The sequence below is a fragment of the Daucus carota genome, chromosome 4, assembly GCF_001625215.2.
Source record: "Daucus carota subsp. sativus chromosome 4, DH1 v3.0, whole genome shotgun sequence".
Taxonomy (NCBI): Eukaryota; Viridiplantae; Streptophyta; class Magnoliopsida; order Apiales; family Apiaceae; genus Daucus; species Daucus carota.
In genome coordinates this window covers 9,050,950-9,066,133 of record NC_030384.2, presented here as the reverse complement: position 1 = coordinate 9,066,133, position 15,184 = coordinate 9,050,950, and the positions used below count along the sequence as shown (strand labels likewise).

At 37.3% G+C, this 15,184-nt stretch overlaps 1 protein-coding gene across 1 annotated transcript; it reads right to left on the bottom strand.

Moving 5' to 3' along the window:
- Positions 1-3,214: 3,214 nt before the first annotated feature.
- On the bottom strand, positions 3,215-10,379 carry LOC135151977 (uncharacterized). The gene has a single exon (XM_064091257.1). It carries the CDS (start codon positions 9,397-9,399, stop codon positions 3,973-3,975), a length of 5,427 nt encoding a protein of 1,808 aa, XP_063947327.1. The 5' UTR covers positions 9,400-10,379; the 3' UTR covers positions 3,215-3,972.
- Positions 10,380-15,184: the final 4,805 nt, after the last annotated feature.

Here is a 15,184-nt window from a genome sequence, read left to right as displayed (position 1 = left end):
ATCTAATATTTATGCTTAATTAATTTTGAAAAATACAAAATAGACACAAATAATTATCTAAATACTTGAAAATAATACAGGGGAGTGTGCAGCACTTGAAAAATTACAGAGACATATATGAACATGCATAATTACACAGAAAATTACCAGATAATTTACCAATAATTATATAAAATAAAATAAAATAGATATAATTATACAGAAAATTCACAAAAATATATAATAATATATAAAACAAATATAAAATATATACAAAGAGAATCATGGCATATTTAACATCCCTAGCTTACAAACCAACTTAGAGAAAGTGGATTCATCAAGTGATTTAGTGAAGATGTCAACAATTTGATCAGCCGTGGGTACAAAATGTAACACCACACTACCATTCATGACATGTTCTCGAATAAAATGATACCTGATATCTATGTGCTTGGTCCGGGAGTGTTGCACTGGATTGTTTGAAATGGCTATGGCACTGGTGTTGTCACAAAATATTGGAATTTTGTTAACATCAATACCATAATCATTTAATTGATTCCTGATCCGGAGAATCTGAGCACAGCAACTGCCAGCAGCAATGTACTCAGCTTCAGCAGTAGAAGTAGACACAGAGTGTTGCTTCTTGCTGTACCAGGAAACCAACCGACGTCCTAGAAATTGACAGCTTCCAGACGTACTCTTTCTATCAATCCTGCAAGCTGCATAATCAGAATCTGTATAGCCAGTTAAGTCAAAACCAGTATTCTTAGGGTACCAAATACCTAAACCAGGTGTACCCTTAAGATATCTAAAGATTCTTTTGACGGCTATAAGATGTGATTCTTGAGGAACAGCCTGAAACCTAGCACATAAACATGTTGCAAACATAATATCTGGTCTACTAGCAGTGAGATAGAGTGATGAGCCAATCATACCTCGATAGCTTGAGATATCAACTTTCATACCAGATTTATCCTGGTCAAGCTATGTGGCAGTGGCCATGGTGTCATTGCCGGAAAAGAGTATTCTAGATTGTACTTTCGCAGAAGATCTCTGACATACTTTGAATGGCAAATGAAAATGCCATCTTCCTTTCGGCTTACTTGAAGACCAAGAAAGTAGGATAGCTCACCCATCATACTCATTTCATAATTACACTGCATCAACTTTGCAAACCTCTTGCACAAGTTATCGTTAGTAGAACCAAATATAATATCATCAACATATATTTGAACAAATATCATATTATTATCATGCAATTTGTAAAAGAGAGTTTTGTCTATGACACCTCTAGTCAAATTGTTTTCAATTAAAAACTTAGAGAGGGTGTCATACCATGTCCTTTGATGTGCTAGAAATGTTACCTTTATTAATCGCAAGCGCACGATCCCGTTTTAGTAATATAAGATTCGTTCCAAGGACTAAATTTATTTTCGCGAAAATCTTAATTTTTAACTTAATCAAATTAGACCAAAAGATTTTGAGATTGTTTTGATTTATCTAATTAACAATTAAATATAACTTATTACCATCTAAAATCTAATTGAATAAACTGAATTATTAAATAACACGTTAAATAACAAGTTAACTAAATGAAAAGATAATAATTACATAAAAGAAAAAAAAAGAAAAAAAAACAAAACAAATGCGCGGACAGCAGGCAGGTAACAAAGACGCGAATAAACAAATCAAACAGTAGAACTGTGTGTACGCAAATCAAACGGGAGATAAAAAAAACAGAGCACCGTCGGAACATCCTCGCCGGAACTAAATGAGGTGCCCGGAATAGCTTAAATCTCGCCGGAAAATTGATTTGACCGGAAAATAAAGCCATTCCAAATATTTCTAATCAAACCCCACTAAACTCTAAACCAAATTTGACACTAAATTCTACACTAAATAGCCCCTAAACTACCCATTTCTTGACCAAAACAATATCCAAATCAACTCCCAACTACACCAAATTTCAAATCTAGCCTAAACATAATATTTCCAACATAAACCCACTAACCTCAATTCAAAATCATAAAATAAAATTTACACCAAAAAGCCCCAAAATCAAGAACAAAGAGAAACACCAAAGCATACCAAATTAACTCCAAATCACACAAAACTTCAAAACTAGCTTATCTACCAAGTCTCTAACAAAACCCCATCAAACTACAAGCTAAAATCAAAATCTAGAATACTAAACCATTGAACCCACTAATAATATTGAGAATTAAAAGGGGCTCAATTTAAATACTAAAAAATGCAAGCTTAAAACATATAATTAGGCTCCTTCCAATCTACAAACAAATTTGAACCTTTTGTAGTTAGAGGAAGATTTCATAGCCTAGAAGTAAAAGTAAAGAGCAAGATTTAAGAACAAAAATGAATACTTGTATTGATATAATAAAAGTGTTTACAAATTTAGAGTGCTACTACTAGATCTACTACATAAAAGAGAGGCTACTAAAAATATGAAATCCTAGGTTGTTTGAAACATGATGGGGAGGTGTGTATTTATAGGGGGAAATTAGGGTAGAGGGGGAGTGTAAGTGTCCCATCTAGATGCTTCCTTGAGAATATTCCCCTATGATCCTTTTCTTCCATCTTTTTCTCTTTTTTGCTTTATTCTTTTATTTCTTCAAGCATTTGCAATATTCCTACAAAAAAGACAAATAAACAAATAAATAAGTGAGAACAAGCAATAATTAGGCATTTAAAATATACAAAAATATGAACTTATCAAACTTCCCCATACCTATATTTTGCTCGTCCTCGAGTAAAATCAAAAGAAAAGAAAATAAACTAAGAAAACTAGATGCGATTCCTAGGCTCCTTTTCGTAGGCGTGACGGGTGATTTTAGGTTCACCAACCCGTTAAACTCGTAGACGATCTCTACAAGAGGAGTTTTGTCTCCTAAGGGTTAACAGAAGATATACCCATAAAATCTTCGAGACATTCTAGCAAGTGTCTACTCGACTCTACTCTAATTTCATTGGTGTTAACAAAAGGCGTTTTTAAGGAAAATACGACTTAAAGACTCATCTACTAATAATCAAGATACAGTTGTCTCTAATCTACTTGAATCGACACAAAGATTTACTAGAAATCCAAGGAGTGTAAGTAATTTAAGGCCTTTGATGGATCCTAATCGTCTAATAACATTTTCTCTTTTTCAACCAATTTTGAACTGACCCAATCTCTATCGAAACAAATATCTAGCCAAACTTCACAAACTCTTATTCCTTTTTTTTTTTTTTTTTTTTTGCATTGACTTTATTTTGTCCGTTTTCTTAGGCAAACAATGTTACCCATGTAGCGAGCTTTAGGTCAGTGACTCCCAAACCAAACGGTCTTAGGGCACTAGGTTTTGAAATCCCCCGACGGACTTAATAACTCGAGTAACAAAGGCCACAAAACGAGACTAGCCAATCTACTTTTGCCCATTTATCTAAAGATTTTATCTATAAAGAACAATGGGTATTGAAGTAGTTATTCTTTTTTTTCTTTTTCTATTTTTTTTTATTCGCAAAGGTTCGATTCGACATTGTTTCAACATGTGGGTTCTCTCTCAGGTATCGAATAATATCACTAGACAATCTCTCCATCAAAGGTCTTGTGCAAATGTGTGTGCCATCTTGGAATTTAAAGTACAAATCGGTCGATACAAGTTTCAAAAAGACAACATTACTCAACTACGTTCAAATTATCTAAAAGACACTACATATATAAACTTTTCGAAAACATGCTAAACACCAACTACTCCTAAAGTTCGAGTGAGGGAAAGACAACTTAGCTAAAACATCTCTATTTTTTGGATTTTCTAATTTTTCATTTTTTAGGGATTTTCATTTTTTAAGAATTACACTAAAGCCCTCCCCATACCTAAATCATGCATTGTCCTCAATGTATGCAAAAGAGAATTGAAATGAGAGAGTAAAGAGGAAAAATACCTGAATAGGAGATGAAGGGATTTTTATTAACTACTGAAGCAACTTACATGATCAAGGGTCGATGAGGTGGATGACCTCTTCCTTCGAATCAACAGGCAATTCTAAAAATGGTTTAAGACGTTGACCATTAACTTTGAAAACATTACCATTTTTAGGATCCTGAATTTCAACAGCACCGTGAGGAAACACAACTTGAACAATGTAAGGACCGTCCCATCTAGAACGCAACTTACCGGGAAACAAATGAAGCCTAGAATTGTAGAGAAGAACTTTTTGGCCGGGAGAAAAGGATTTTCTCAAAATGGTCTTATCATGGAAGGCCTTAGTTTTCTCTTTGTAAATTTTAGCGTTTTCGTAGGCATCATTTCTAAGTTCGTCCGACTCGGTCAATTGCAACTTCCGATGACTACCGGCGGTGGGTAAGTCGAAGTTCAATTCTCTAATGGCCCACATGGCCCTATGCTCTAACTCAACCGGCAAATGGCAAGCTTTACCATACACGAGTCTATAAGGAGACATTCCTAAGACGGTCTTAAAGGCGGTCCGATAGGCCCATAAGGCATCTATCAACTTGGTGGACCAATCCTTCCTATTCGAGTTGACCGTCTTTTCTAAGATTTGCTTAATTTGCCGGTTTGACACCTCTACTTGGCCACTAGTTTGAGGATGATAAGGGGTAGCAAGCCTATGAGTGATGGAGTACTTCTTAAGAAGTGACTCGAATTGACGGTTCTTGAAATGCGTCCCTTGGTCACTAATGATAGCCCTAGGAGTTCCAAATCGAGAAAAGATATTCTCTTTAAGAAATCGTAGGACAACTTTGTTGTCATTGGACCGGGTCGGGATGGCTTCTACCCACTTAGAAACGTAATCAACCGCGAGAAGGATGTAAAGGTGGCCAAACGAATTAGGAAATGGGCCCATGAAATCTATGCCCCACACATCAAAGAGCTCTATAACAAGGATTGGGCTCATAGGCATCATGTTCCTCCTAGTGATTCTTCCTAGATGTTGACACCTACTACATGCGGAACAATACTCGGCGGCATCCTTAAACAAACTAGGCCAATAAAAACCGCATTGGAGGATTTTAGCGGCGGTCTTCTTCGCACTAAAATGACCTCCACATGCTTGATCGTGACAAAACGAGAGGATGCTATGAAACTCACTATTTGGGACACACCTCCTAATGATTTGATCGGGACAATGTTTAAAGAGATACGGGTCGTCCCAAAAGAAATGTTTCACTTGAGAAAAGAACTTGGCTTTATCATTTTTGGACCATGTCGAGGGAATGTCACCGGTTGCTAAGTAATTGACTAAGTCGGCGAACCAAGGAAGAGTGGAAATTGAGAGAAGGTGTTCGTCGGGAAATGACTCGCTTAGGGGCAAGTCGTTAGTGGATTCAACCACTAATCGAGAGAGATGATCGGCGACGACATTCTCGCAACCTTTCTTATCCCTAATCTCTAAGTCAAACTCTTGGAGCAACAACACCCATCTAATTAAGCGGGCTTTTGAGTCTTTTTTCGAGAAAAGGTACTTAAGAGCGGCATGGTCGGTGTAAACAATGATTTTGGACCCGATAAGATAAGAGCGAAATTTTTCTAAGGCAAAGACTACGGCTAGAAGCTCCTTCTCGGTGGTAGAGTAATTGAGTTGGGCATCATTTAAGGTCTTACTAGCGTAGTAAATGACATGAGGCCTCTTATCTATTCGTTGTCCTAAAACCGCTCCTATCGCATAATCGGATGCGTCACACATAAGCTCAAAAGGTTGGCTCCAATCGGGAGACTTCATGATCGGGGCTGAAGTCAATTCTCTTTTAAGGTCTTCGAAAGAATGAACACACTCGCTTGTGAATTCAAATTTGACATCCTTAGCTAGAAGGTTGGTCAAAGGTCGGGCCTTTTTGCTAAAATCTTGGATGAATCTACGATAAAATCCCGCATGTCCAAGGAAAGAACGAATTTCCTTAACGGACTTGGGAGGAGGGAGATTAGCTATTAGGTCGACCTTAGCCTTGTCTACTTCGATCCCTTTTTCAGAAATTTTGTGTCCTAAAACGATTCCCTCCTTAACCATGAAATGACATTTCTCCCAATTTAAAACTAGATCCGTTTCCTCACATCTTTTCAACACTCGATCTAAGTTGTTAAGGCATTGGTGAAAAGATGGTCCAAAGATGGAAAAATCATCTATGAAGACTTCTAGAAAGTCACCTATCATTTCCGAGAAAATGCTAGTCATACACCTTTGGAACGTGGATGGGCCTGTGGTTAGGCCGAAAGCTAAGCGTCTATACGCGAAGGTTCCAAAAGGGCAAGTGAAGGTGGTCTTTTCTTGGTCTTCGGGAGCAATCGGGATTTGAAAATATCCCGAATAACCATCTAAAAAGCAATAGAAAGCATGACCCGCTAACCTCTCTAGCATTTGATCGATGAAGGGCAAAGGAAAATGGTCTTTCCTAGTGACGGCATTGAGCTTCCTAAAGTCTATACACATTCTCCAACCGGATTGGACACGTGTTGGAACTTGTTCATTGTTCTCATTGGTCACCAAAGTAATGCCCGACTTCTTAGGCACTACATGGACGGGACTCACCCACTTACTATCGGAAATTGGATAGATGATCCCATTGTCTAAGCACTTAAGAATTTCTTTCTTAACTACCTCCATCATGGGAGGATTCAACCTCCTTTGAGGTTCTCTCACGGGCTTTGCATCTTCTACCAAATGAATCCTATGTTGAACAATCGCCGGGCTAATTCCTTTAATGTCCGAAATGCTCCACCCTATCGCTCCCTTATGCTTTCTAAGGATTTCTAAAAGTTCTTCCTCTTGTGACATAGTCAAATTAGAGGCAATGATAACGGGATATGACTCGTTAGGACCTAGAAAAGCATACTTAAGAGTGTCGGGAAGAGGTTTGAGTTCTACTTCCGGCGGTTGTGACTCAACGGTTTTATTAGAAGATGGCAAAGGCTCGGGTTCAACATCACGCTCTTGACTCGTTGTAGGAATGGTGGATTCTAACATTTGGTTGACCTCATGTATGTAGTCGGAAACATCCCAATCCTCTCCAAAATGTTTTAAGCAAAATTCAAGGGCATCTTTGGGATTCATGAGATCTTGATCAACTATTTCATCAATTAGATTAACGTCCATAGGTTGATCATAGAAATCATCGGATTGTTTCCCCACATGAAAGATGTTGAGGTCGATTGTCATGTTGCCAAATGTTAGCTTCATTAAGCCGTTCCTACAATTAATCAACGCGTTGGATGTAGCTAAAAAGGGTCGTCCTAAGATGATGGGAATTTGATTCTTCGGGTTCCTCACCGGCTCGGTCTCTAGGACGACAAAATCTACGGGAAATACAAAATCACCTACTTTAATTAGCACATCCTCGATCATTCCCTTAGGAATTTTCACGGATCGATCGGCTAATTGAAGTGTGACATTGGTTTGTTGGAGCTCCCCTAAACCTAAAGCTTGGTAGACAGAATATGGAAGGAGATTAACACTAGCCCCTAAATCAAGTAACGCCTTATCCACAAAAGTTTCTCCTATGACACATGAAATTGTAGGACAACCGGGATCCTTGTATTTCACGGGAATTTGGTTTGAGAGAATCGAACTAATGTGAGATGTAAGGAAAGCTTTCTTAGGGACATGGTTGGTTCTCTTATGGGTACATAACTCCTTAAGACACTTAGCATACGAGGGAATTTGTTGAATTGCATCTAAAAGGGGTATGTTGACCTTGACTTGCTTAAACACTTCCAAAATCTTCTCCATTTGAGCCGATTGCTTCGGTGAAATAAGTCTTTGTGGGTAAGGGACTCTCGGTTTATAGACTACTTCACTTTGCAACTCGGGTTCCGGGTTTGGGTCACTCGACTCCTCACGGGCTTTTGAACACTCGGGTTTGTCATGATTAATGGTAGTGCGGGGTGGACTTGGATTAGAAGTCGAATCCCTTTTCTTACCGAGGTTCTCACCAACTTGGGTATCAACTTGTTTACCCGACCTAAGAGAAATGACCGAATGCACATTATCCGGGGGTCTTTGATTAAGTGGAAATTTTGGGTTCGGCTCCGGTTGGCTCGGGAACTTGTTCTTTTCTCGCTCACACAATGTGCTTGCTAATTGACTCAATTGGGACTCTAACTTAGAGACGGCTTGCACATTAGAATGCAAAAGTTGCCTATCTTGAGTTAAAGTTTGCATGAAGGTTTGTTGGGATTGGGTCAAGTTAGTTTGCGATTTCACTAAGGCCTCTATGCTCTTTTCTAAGGAATTGAGTCTCTTATCCGAATCATTAAAACCGGGAGGATTTAACGGAGCTTGACTCGGGTTTTGATAATTCGGAAAAGAGTTAGGATTGGGCCTTTGGAAATTGGGTTGTGGAGTTTGAAAGTTTTGACCTTGGTTCCACGAGAAATTCGGGTGATTCTTCCACCCGGGGTTGTAGGTTGGTGCAAAAGGATCATTTCTAGACTTAGGTTGAAACATCGCGTTCACTTGCTCAAAATCATGAGATTGTTGGATCTCGGGATGGGAAGCATTATAGTTCGGGAACATAGGCAAAGGTGAAGGGCCACTATGAGACTCCAAAGCTTCGAGTCTCTTAGTAAGGGTTGCTAATTTGGCATCGGTTGCCACATTGTTTCCTATCGAGTGCAAACCCCTAGAGCTAGACGCCTCGATCGACTTTTTAGGTTCCCTGGTGGACTCCCATAACATTGTTTTCTCGGCTAAGTCCTCGAAAAACTCCCACCCTTGGTCCTCATCTTTTTCCATGAATTTGCCTTGGCACATAGACTCTAACAACGCGGTTGTTTGACTATCTAAGGCCTCGTACACAATCTTACAAAGTCTCCATTTCTCTATTCCATGGTGGGGGCATTGTGATAAAAGATTTTTAAAACGATCAAAGAATTTCCAAAAAGACTCATTTTCCCTTTGATGGAATTGGTTTATTTCATTTGTAATTCGAGTCGTTTTATGGTTTGGAAAATACTTTTTAAGAAACATTACCACAAATCCCTCCCAAGTGGAAATAGAATTGACGGGAAGACTATACAACCATTTTTTAGCATTTTCTTTTAAAGCAAAGTTGATTAGTCTAAGCCGAATGGAGTCTTCGCTCAATTGTTGGAGTTTTTGCAAACCGCAAACCTCCTCAAATTCTTGAATGAAAAGATAGGGATCCTCACCTTCACTCCCTAAAAACTTAGGCAACATGCTAATGTGATGTGCCTTAATCTCGAAATTATTCCCATTAACGGGAGGAAGAGTGATGCACGATGGTTGAGCGGAACGAGAAGGGTAACAACGGTCTTTAAGAGACAACGCCATTTTAACTATCGGTTCTGGAACTTCTAGGGTATCGGAATCCGAAGGGGACGAGGGAATCTCGATTATAGGCCTTACTAATCTAGATGACTCGCTCCTAACCCAAGTAGTTCGCATAAACTAGATAGTAAACACGTAGCAAATAAGTGCGAAGAAATAAAACAAACAAAAGAAAGGGTGTAAAAGTGAAAGAAAAACTTAATTCTAGGGTTCCCTAATAAAAATGAACTAGACCTTGCTCCTAACGTTAAGGACCACCAAAAACTCGATAAATCCAAAATTATTCGGACCGGTCTGGCCAGTTTGGAGCAGGCATTGCCAAGAGGCCAATCTCCGCGCTTAGACACCAAACCTTAATCGGCCAGGTAAGCTTTCGCTTGTCCTAGACACCGAAAAGTCGGAATAATTAAAGATTACCTCGTCTTTTAGGTACCTTCCTAGTTGAGCGCGAAATCCTAGGGGCTAACGTCTAATTCAATTTTATTAAAGGCTAGGTAAATGCAAATGAAGAAATTAAGTTGTTGTGGGCCAAGGAAAGAGTGATGAAATCCCTTCCCTTATCTTGTGAGTGGGTTTTGCCCTTAAGATTTATTTAAAATGATGCACCACACAACGAGATAATAAAAGCTATAAACAACTATGGATGCTCTACACTGCGTGTCCTAATCTAGAGAAAAGAAATTAACGTACCTTTGGGTCCTCCAGCGATCACCACAAATATAGGTACGAAAATTTAAAAACAAAAAAATTAAAATCTAAATGATGTGCCCTAAGTGTAAAAATGCATGATGCAACACATATGTAGTTCTAACTAATATTTTTGGATTTTAAAATTTTTATTTTTTTTTGTGATTTTCAATTTTCAGATTTGTTTGTGATTTTCTAAATAAAAACGAAAAATAAGAGTGGAGAGATACGAGATACCAAAGCAAGCTTCCAAATCCGAGCAAAATTTGTTCACTTTACTCCATGAATCCCGACTATTCCTCCTCGAAACAAAGAACAAAAAATAGTGAGAAAACAAGCTAATCCGAAAGATTAAAAATAAAGGAGTGAAAAATTAATTTTAATCCCCGGCAGCGGCGCCAAAAACTTGATGTGCTAGAAATGTTACCTTTATTAATCGCAAGCGCACGATCCCGTTTTAGTAATATAAGATTCGTTCCAAGGACTAAATTTATTTTTGCGAAAATCTTAATTTTTAACTTAATCAAATTAGACCAAAAGATTTTGAGATTGTTTTGATTTATCTAATTAACAATTAAATATAACTTATTACCATCTAAAATCTAATTGAATAAACTGAATTATTAAATAACACGTTAAATAACAAGTTAACTAAATGAAAAGATAATAATTACATAAAAGAAAAAAAAAAGAAAAAAAAACAAAACAAATGCGCGGACAGCAGGCAGGTAACAAAGACGCGAATAAACAAATCAAACAGTAGAACTGTGTGTACGCAAATCAAACGGGAGATAAAAAAAACAGAGCACCGTCGGAACATCCTCGCCGGAACTAAATGAGGTGCCCGGAATAGCTTAAATCTCGCCGGAAAATTGATTTGACCGGAAAATAAAGCCATTCCAAATATTTCTAATCAAACCCCACTAAACTCTAAACCAAATTTGACACTAAATTCTACACTAAATAGCCCCTAAACTACCCATTTCTTGACCAAAACAATATCCAAATCAACTCCCAACTACACCAAATTTCAAATCTAGCCTAAACATAATATTTCCAACATAAACCCACTAACCTCAATTCAAAATCATAAAATAAAATTTACACCAAAAAGCCCCAAAATCAAGAACAAAGAGAAACACCAAAGCATACCAAATTAACTCCAAATCACACAAAACTTCAAAACTAGCTTATCTACCAAGTCTCTAACAAAACCCCATCAAACTACAAGCTAAAATCAAAATCTAGAATACTAAACCATTGAACCCACTAATAATATTGAGAATTAAAAGGGGCTCAATTTAAATACTAAAAAATGCAAGCTTAAAACATATAATTAGGCTCCTTCCAATCTACAAACAAATTTGAACCTTTTGTAGTTAGAGGAAGATTTCATAGCCTAGAAGTAAAAGTAAAGAGCAAGATTTAAGAACAAAAATGAATACTTGTATTGATATAATAAAAGTGTTTACAAATTTAGAGTGCTACTACTAGATCTACTACATAAAAGAGAGGCTACTAAAAATATGAAATCCTAGGTTGGTTGAAACATGATGGGGAGGTGTGTATTTATAGGGGGAAATTAGGGTAGAGGGGGAGTGTAAGTGTCCCATCTAGATGCTTCCTTGAGAATATTCCCCTATGATCCTTTTCTTCCATCTTTTTCTCTTTTTTGCTTTATTCTTTTATTTCTTCAAGCATTTGCAATATTCCTACAAAAAAGACAAATAAACAAATAAATAAGTGAGAACAAGCAATAATTAGGCATTTAAAATATACAAAAATATGCACTTATCATCCTTGGTGACTGCTTGAGCCCATAGACTGCTTTGAATAGGAAGTACACAAAATCAGCAAACTCTGGATTTTCAAAGCCAGGGGGCTGTTCCAAATATACTTCTTCTTCTAGCTTTCTATTCATAAATGCACTTTTCACATCCATCTGATAAACCTTGAAGTTGGAGGGTGCAGCAAATGCAATAAATATTCTGATGGCTTCAAGATGAGCAACTGGAGCATAGGTTTCATCGTAATCAATTCCTTCTTCATGAGAATAACCTTTTGCGACTAGTCTGGCTTTGTTTCTCACAACAATGCCATCACCATGTAACTTGTTACGGAAGACCCATCTAGTTCCAATTGTAGACTTTCCCTTTGGTCTTAGAACAAGGGCCCAGACTTCTTGTCTCTCAAATTGATTGAGTTCTTCTTGCATGGCAAGAACCCAATCAGGATCAGCAAGTGCTTCATCCACTTTCTTTGGTTCTAATTGAGATAGAAAACCAGAGAATAGACATTCATTTATCGTAGCACTTCTGTTAGGAATCAATAATTTTTGATGATAACATAAACATTTTGTAACATATCTTATTTAGAATCTTTATCAAATTTCAGTTGTAATTGTTATTTTTCTTATTCTTGGGAATTATCAACGGATGGGTAGAATAGGATGGCTAACTGTAAATATCCAATGCCATGTAATTTCATCTAAGTGAAGGATATTCAACTGATAAGATGTAACTGTTCAACTGATGAAGACTGGATCATGTTTCAACTGATGAAGATCAAGCTTTCAACTGAAGACAAAGTGTTCAACTGATGATGCTAAGGAATTCAACTGATGAGACTGGAACAGCATTCAACTGATAAAGTTTGTAATTCGATCAACTGATGACCCTAGCACAACATTCAACTGATAAAGTCAAGAGCAGTTGAAAGCAACCTGAACCTTCAACTGATGGAGCAAAAGAGCAGTTGAAAGCGACTAGAGCTTAAGCCTGACAAATCACATGGATCGAATTACAATAAAATAAACATGGAAGCCTGATTAGGAAAATAAAGAAGAAGCAGAAACATACTTATCTTATGTAATGCAATCTGGATCAAATCAAGATGATGGTCAAAGATGAAGACATATCAGAAAACATACATAAGACAAAGTTGTGCAGCATTGTTTTTAGATTAGAGTGCATTTTGTAATCTAGCTAAAAGCTTTGTAAAACTTGGAGTATATAACCAAGTTAGAAGCATCAGTTGAACTTGTTCAAATTACTTGAGAGAAAAATCTGAGAGTTAGAACTTGTTTGAGTGATGAACCAGCAGCTGTGCGAATTGTAATCAATCCATAGATTCTTCTATATAAAATCTCACGGGTGGATCATTCAATCCACCCGTATTTTTAAATACTTGGTGTTTCCTGTTTTACTGTGATTAGGTGTATTGTTCCTTGAATCTTTTAATTCGTAAAAGATTGTATTCAACCCCCCCTTCTACAATCTTTCTTATAGTTGGTGTAAAATAACAATTGGTATCAGAGCGAGGTTCCCAACAAACAGGGAAAAAGATCAACACTGCTAAAGAAAGATGGGAAAGAAGGATGCTGGAGTGAAGATTCCTGTTCTTGACAAAGACAACTATTTTCACTGGAAAGTGAGAATGCATTTGCATTTGTTGTCCATTGATGAAAGCTATGTGAACTGCATTGAAAAAGGACCTCATGTCCCAATGAAGGTCTGCACCAGTATGGGAGCTGATGGTGAAGACATGGTAGGTAAAATGATTCCAAAACCTATCCATGAGTATTCTCAAGAAGATACTGAAGAAGTGCACAAGGACAAGAAAACCATGAACCTTCTGTTCAATGGTTTGGATCAAGAAATGATTGATAGTGTTATCAGCTGCACAAGTGCCAAAGAAGTTTGGGACACCATCAGGACCATCTGTGAAGGGAATGAGCAAGTAAGAGAAAACAAAATGCAGCTTCTGATTCAACAATATGAGTCATTCCATTTCAAGTCTGGTGAATGTTTGAGTGATACTTTTAACAGATTTCAAAAATTGTTAAATGGTCTAAAGCTCTTTGGAAGAGTATATCAAGTTAAGGATTCAAATTTGAAGTTCTTAAGAGCTCTTCCCAAAGAATGGAAACCTATGACAGTCTCTCTCAGAAACACACAAGAGTTCAAAGACTATACTCTAGAGAGACTGTATGGAACCTTAAAGACTTATGAGCTTGAAATGGAGCAAGATGAAGAGATTGAGAAAAGCTAAAAGAAAGGACATTCATCTGTGGCTTTAGTTGCATCTCTTGATGATACTGTCAAGGACAAAGGAAAGTCTCAAGTTGAAGAAACTGAGAAGTTGGTCAAAGAAGAAAGCTCAGAGTCAAGCAAAGTAAAAGGAAAAGAGAAAGATGTAGGTGATTCTGCTGAAGAAAGTGATGGAATTGATGAACATCTAGCCTTCCTGTCAAGAAGATTCTCCAAAGTAAAATTCAAAAAGAATTTCAATTCTGCAAAATCATTCAAAGGCAATCCCAAGTCTGATAGAAGCATGGTTGACAAATCAAAATTCAAGTGCTTCAATTGTGGGAATGCAGGTCACTTTGCAAATGAGTGCAGAAAGCCTAAAGTTGAGAAGAGGTCAAGTGAAAACATTGACTATAAAAAGAAATATTATGAACTTCTCAAACAAAAGGAAAGAGCATTCATCACAAAGGATGATTGGGCAGCTGGAGATGATTCTGATGAAGAGGAGGAGTTTGTCAATCTAGCTCTAATGGCCAACTCCACAGATCAAGAAGAAAACACTGGAAGCAGTAGTCAGGTATTCACTACAAACCTAGTTGAGTTAACTAAAGATGAATGCAATGCTACCATAAATGAAATGTCTACAGAACTGTATCATTTGCATGTTTCTTTAAAATCTCTCACTAAGGAAAATAGTAGGATTAAGGAAGCTAACACCTTTCTTAGTGACAGAAACAGTGCTTTAGAAGCTCAATTTATTGAGTTTGAGAAACTGAAAATTGAGTGTCAGACAACCAAAGATGATCTCTTGGTTGTTCTGAAAAGAGAAGAGATCATAAGAAAACAGCTTGATAAGGAACAAGAGATTATTGCCAAATGGAAATCTGGGAGAGATGTTTCCACTAATATCCTCAACATGCAAGGTAGAGAAACCTTTGTGGAGAATGAATGGAAAAGGAATAAGAAAGTTCTTGAGATATCTGAGAACAGTTCAAGTGATGAGAATACTGATGATGATCATCAGTTGAAGAGCAAAGTCTCAACTGATGAGAGTCATCAGTTAAACAAAAACTCACCAGTTGACAAGAAAGTTCTCAAGAAGCTCAATAAGAAATATGGTCCCATTAAAAAGAATTTTGTTAAAGGTGAGAATAGTTCTTCTGAGACAAGTGATAGTGTTAACAACA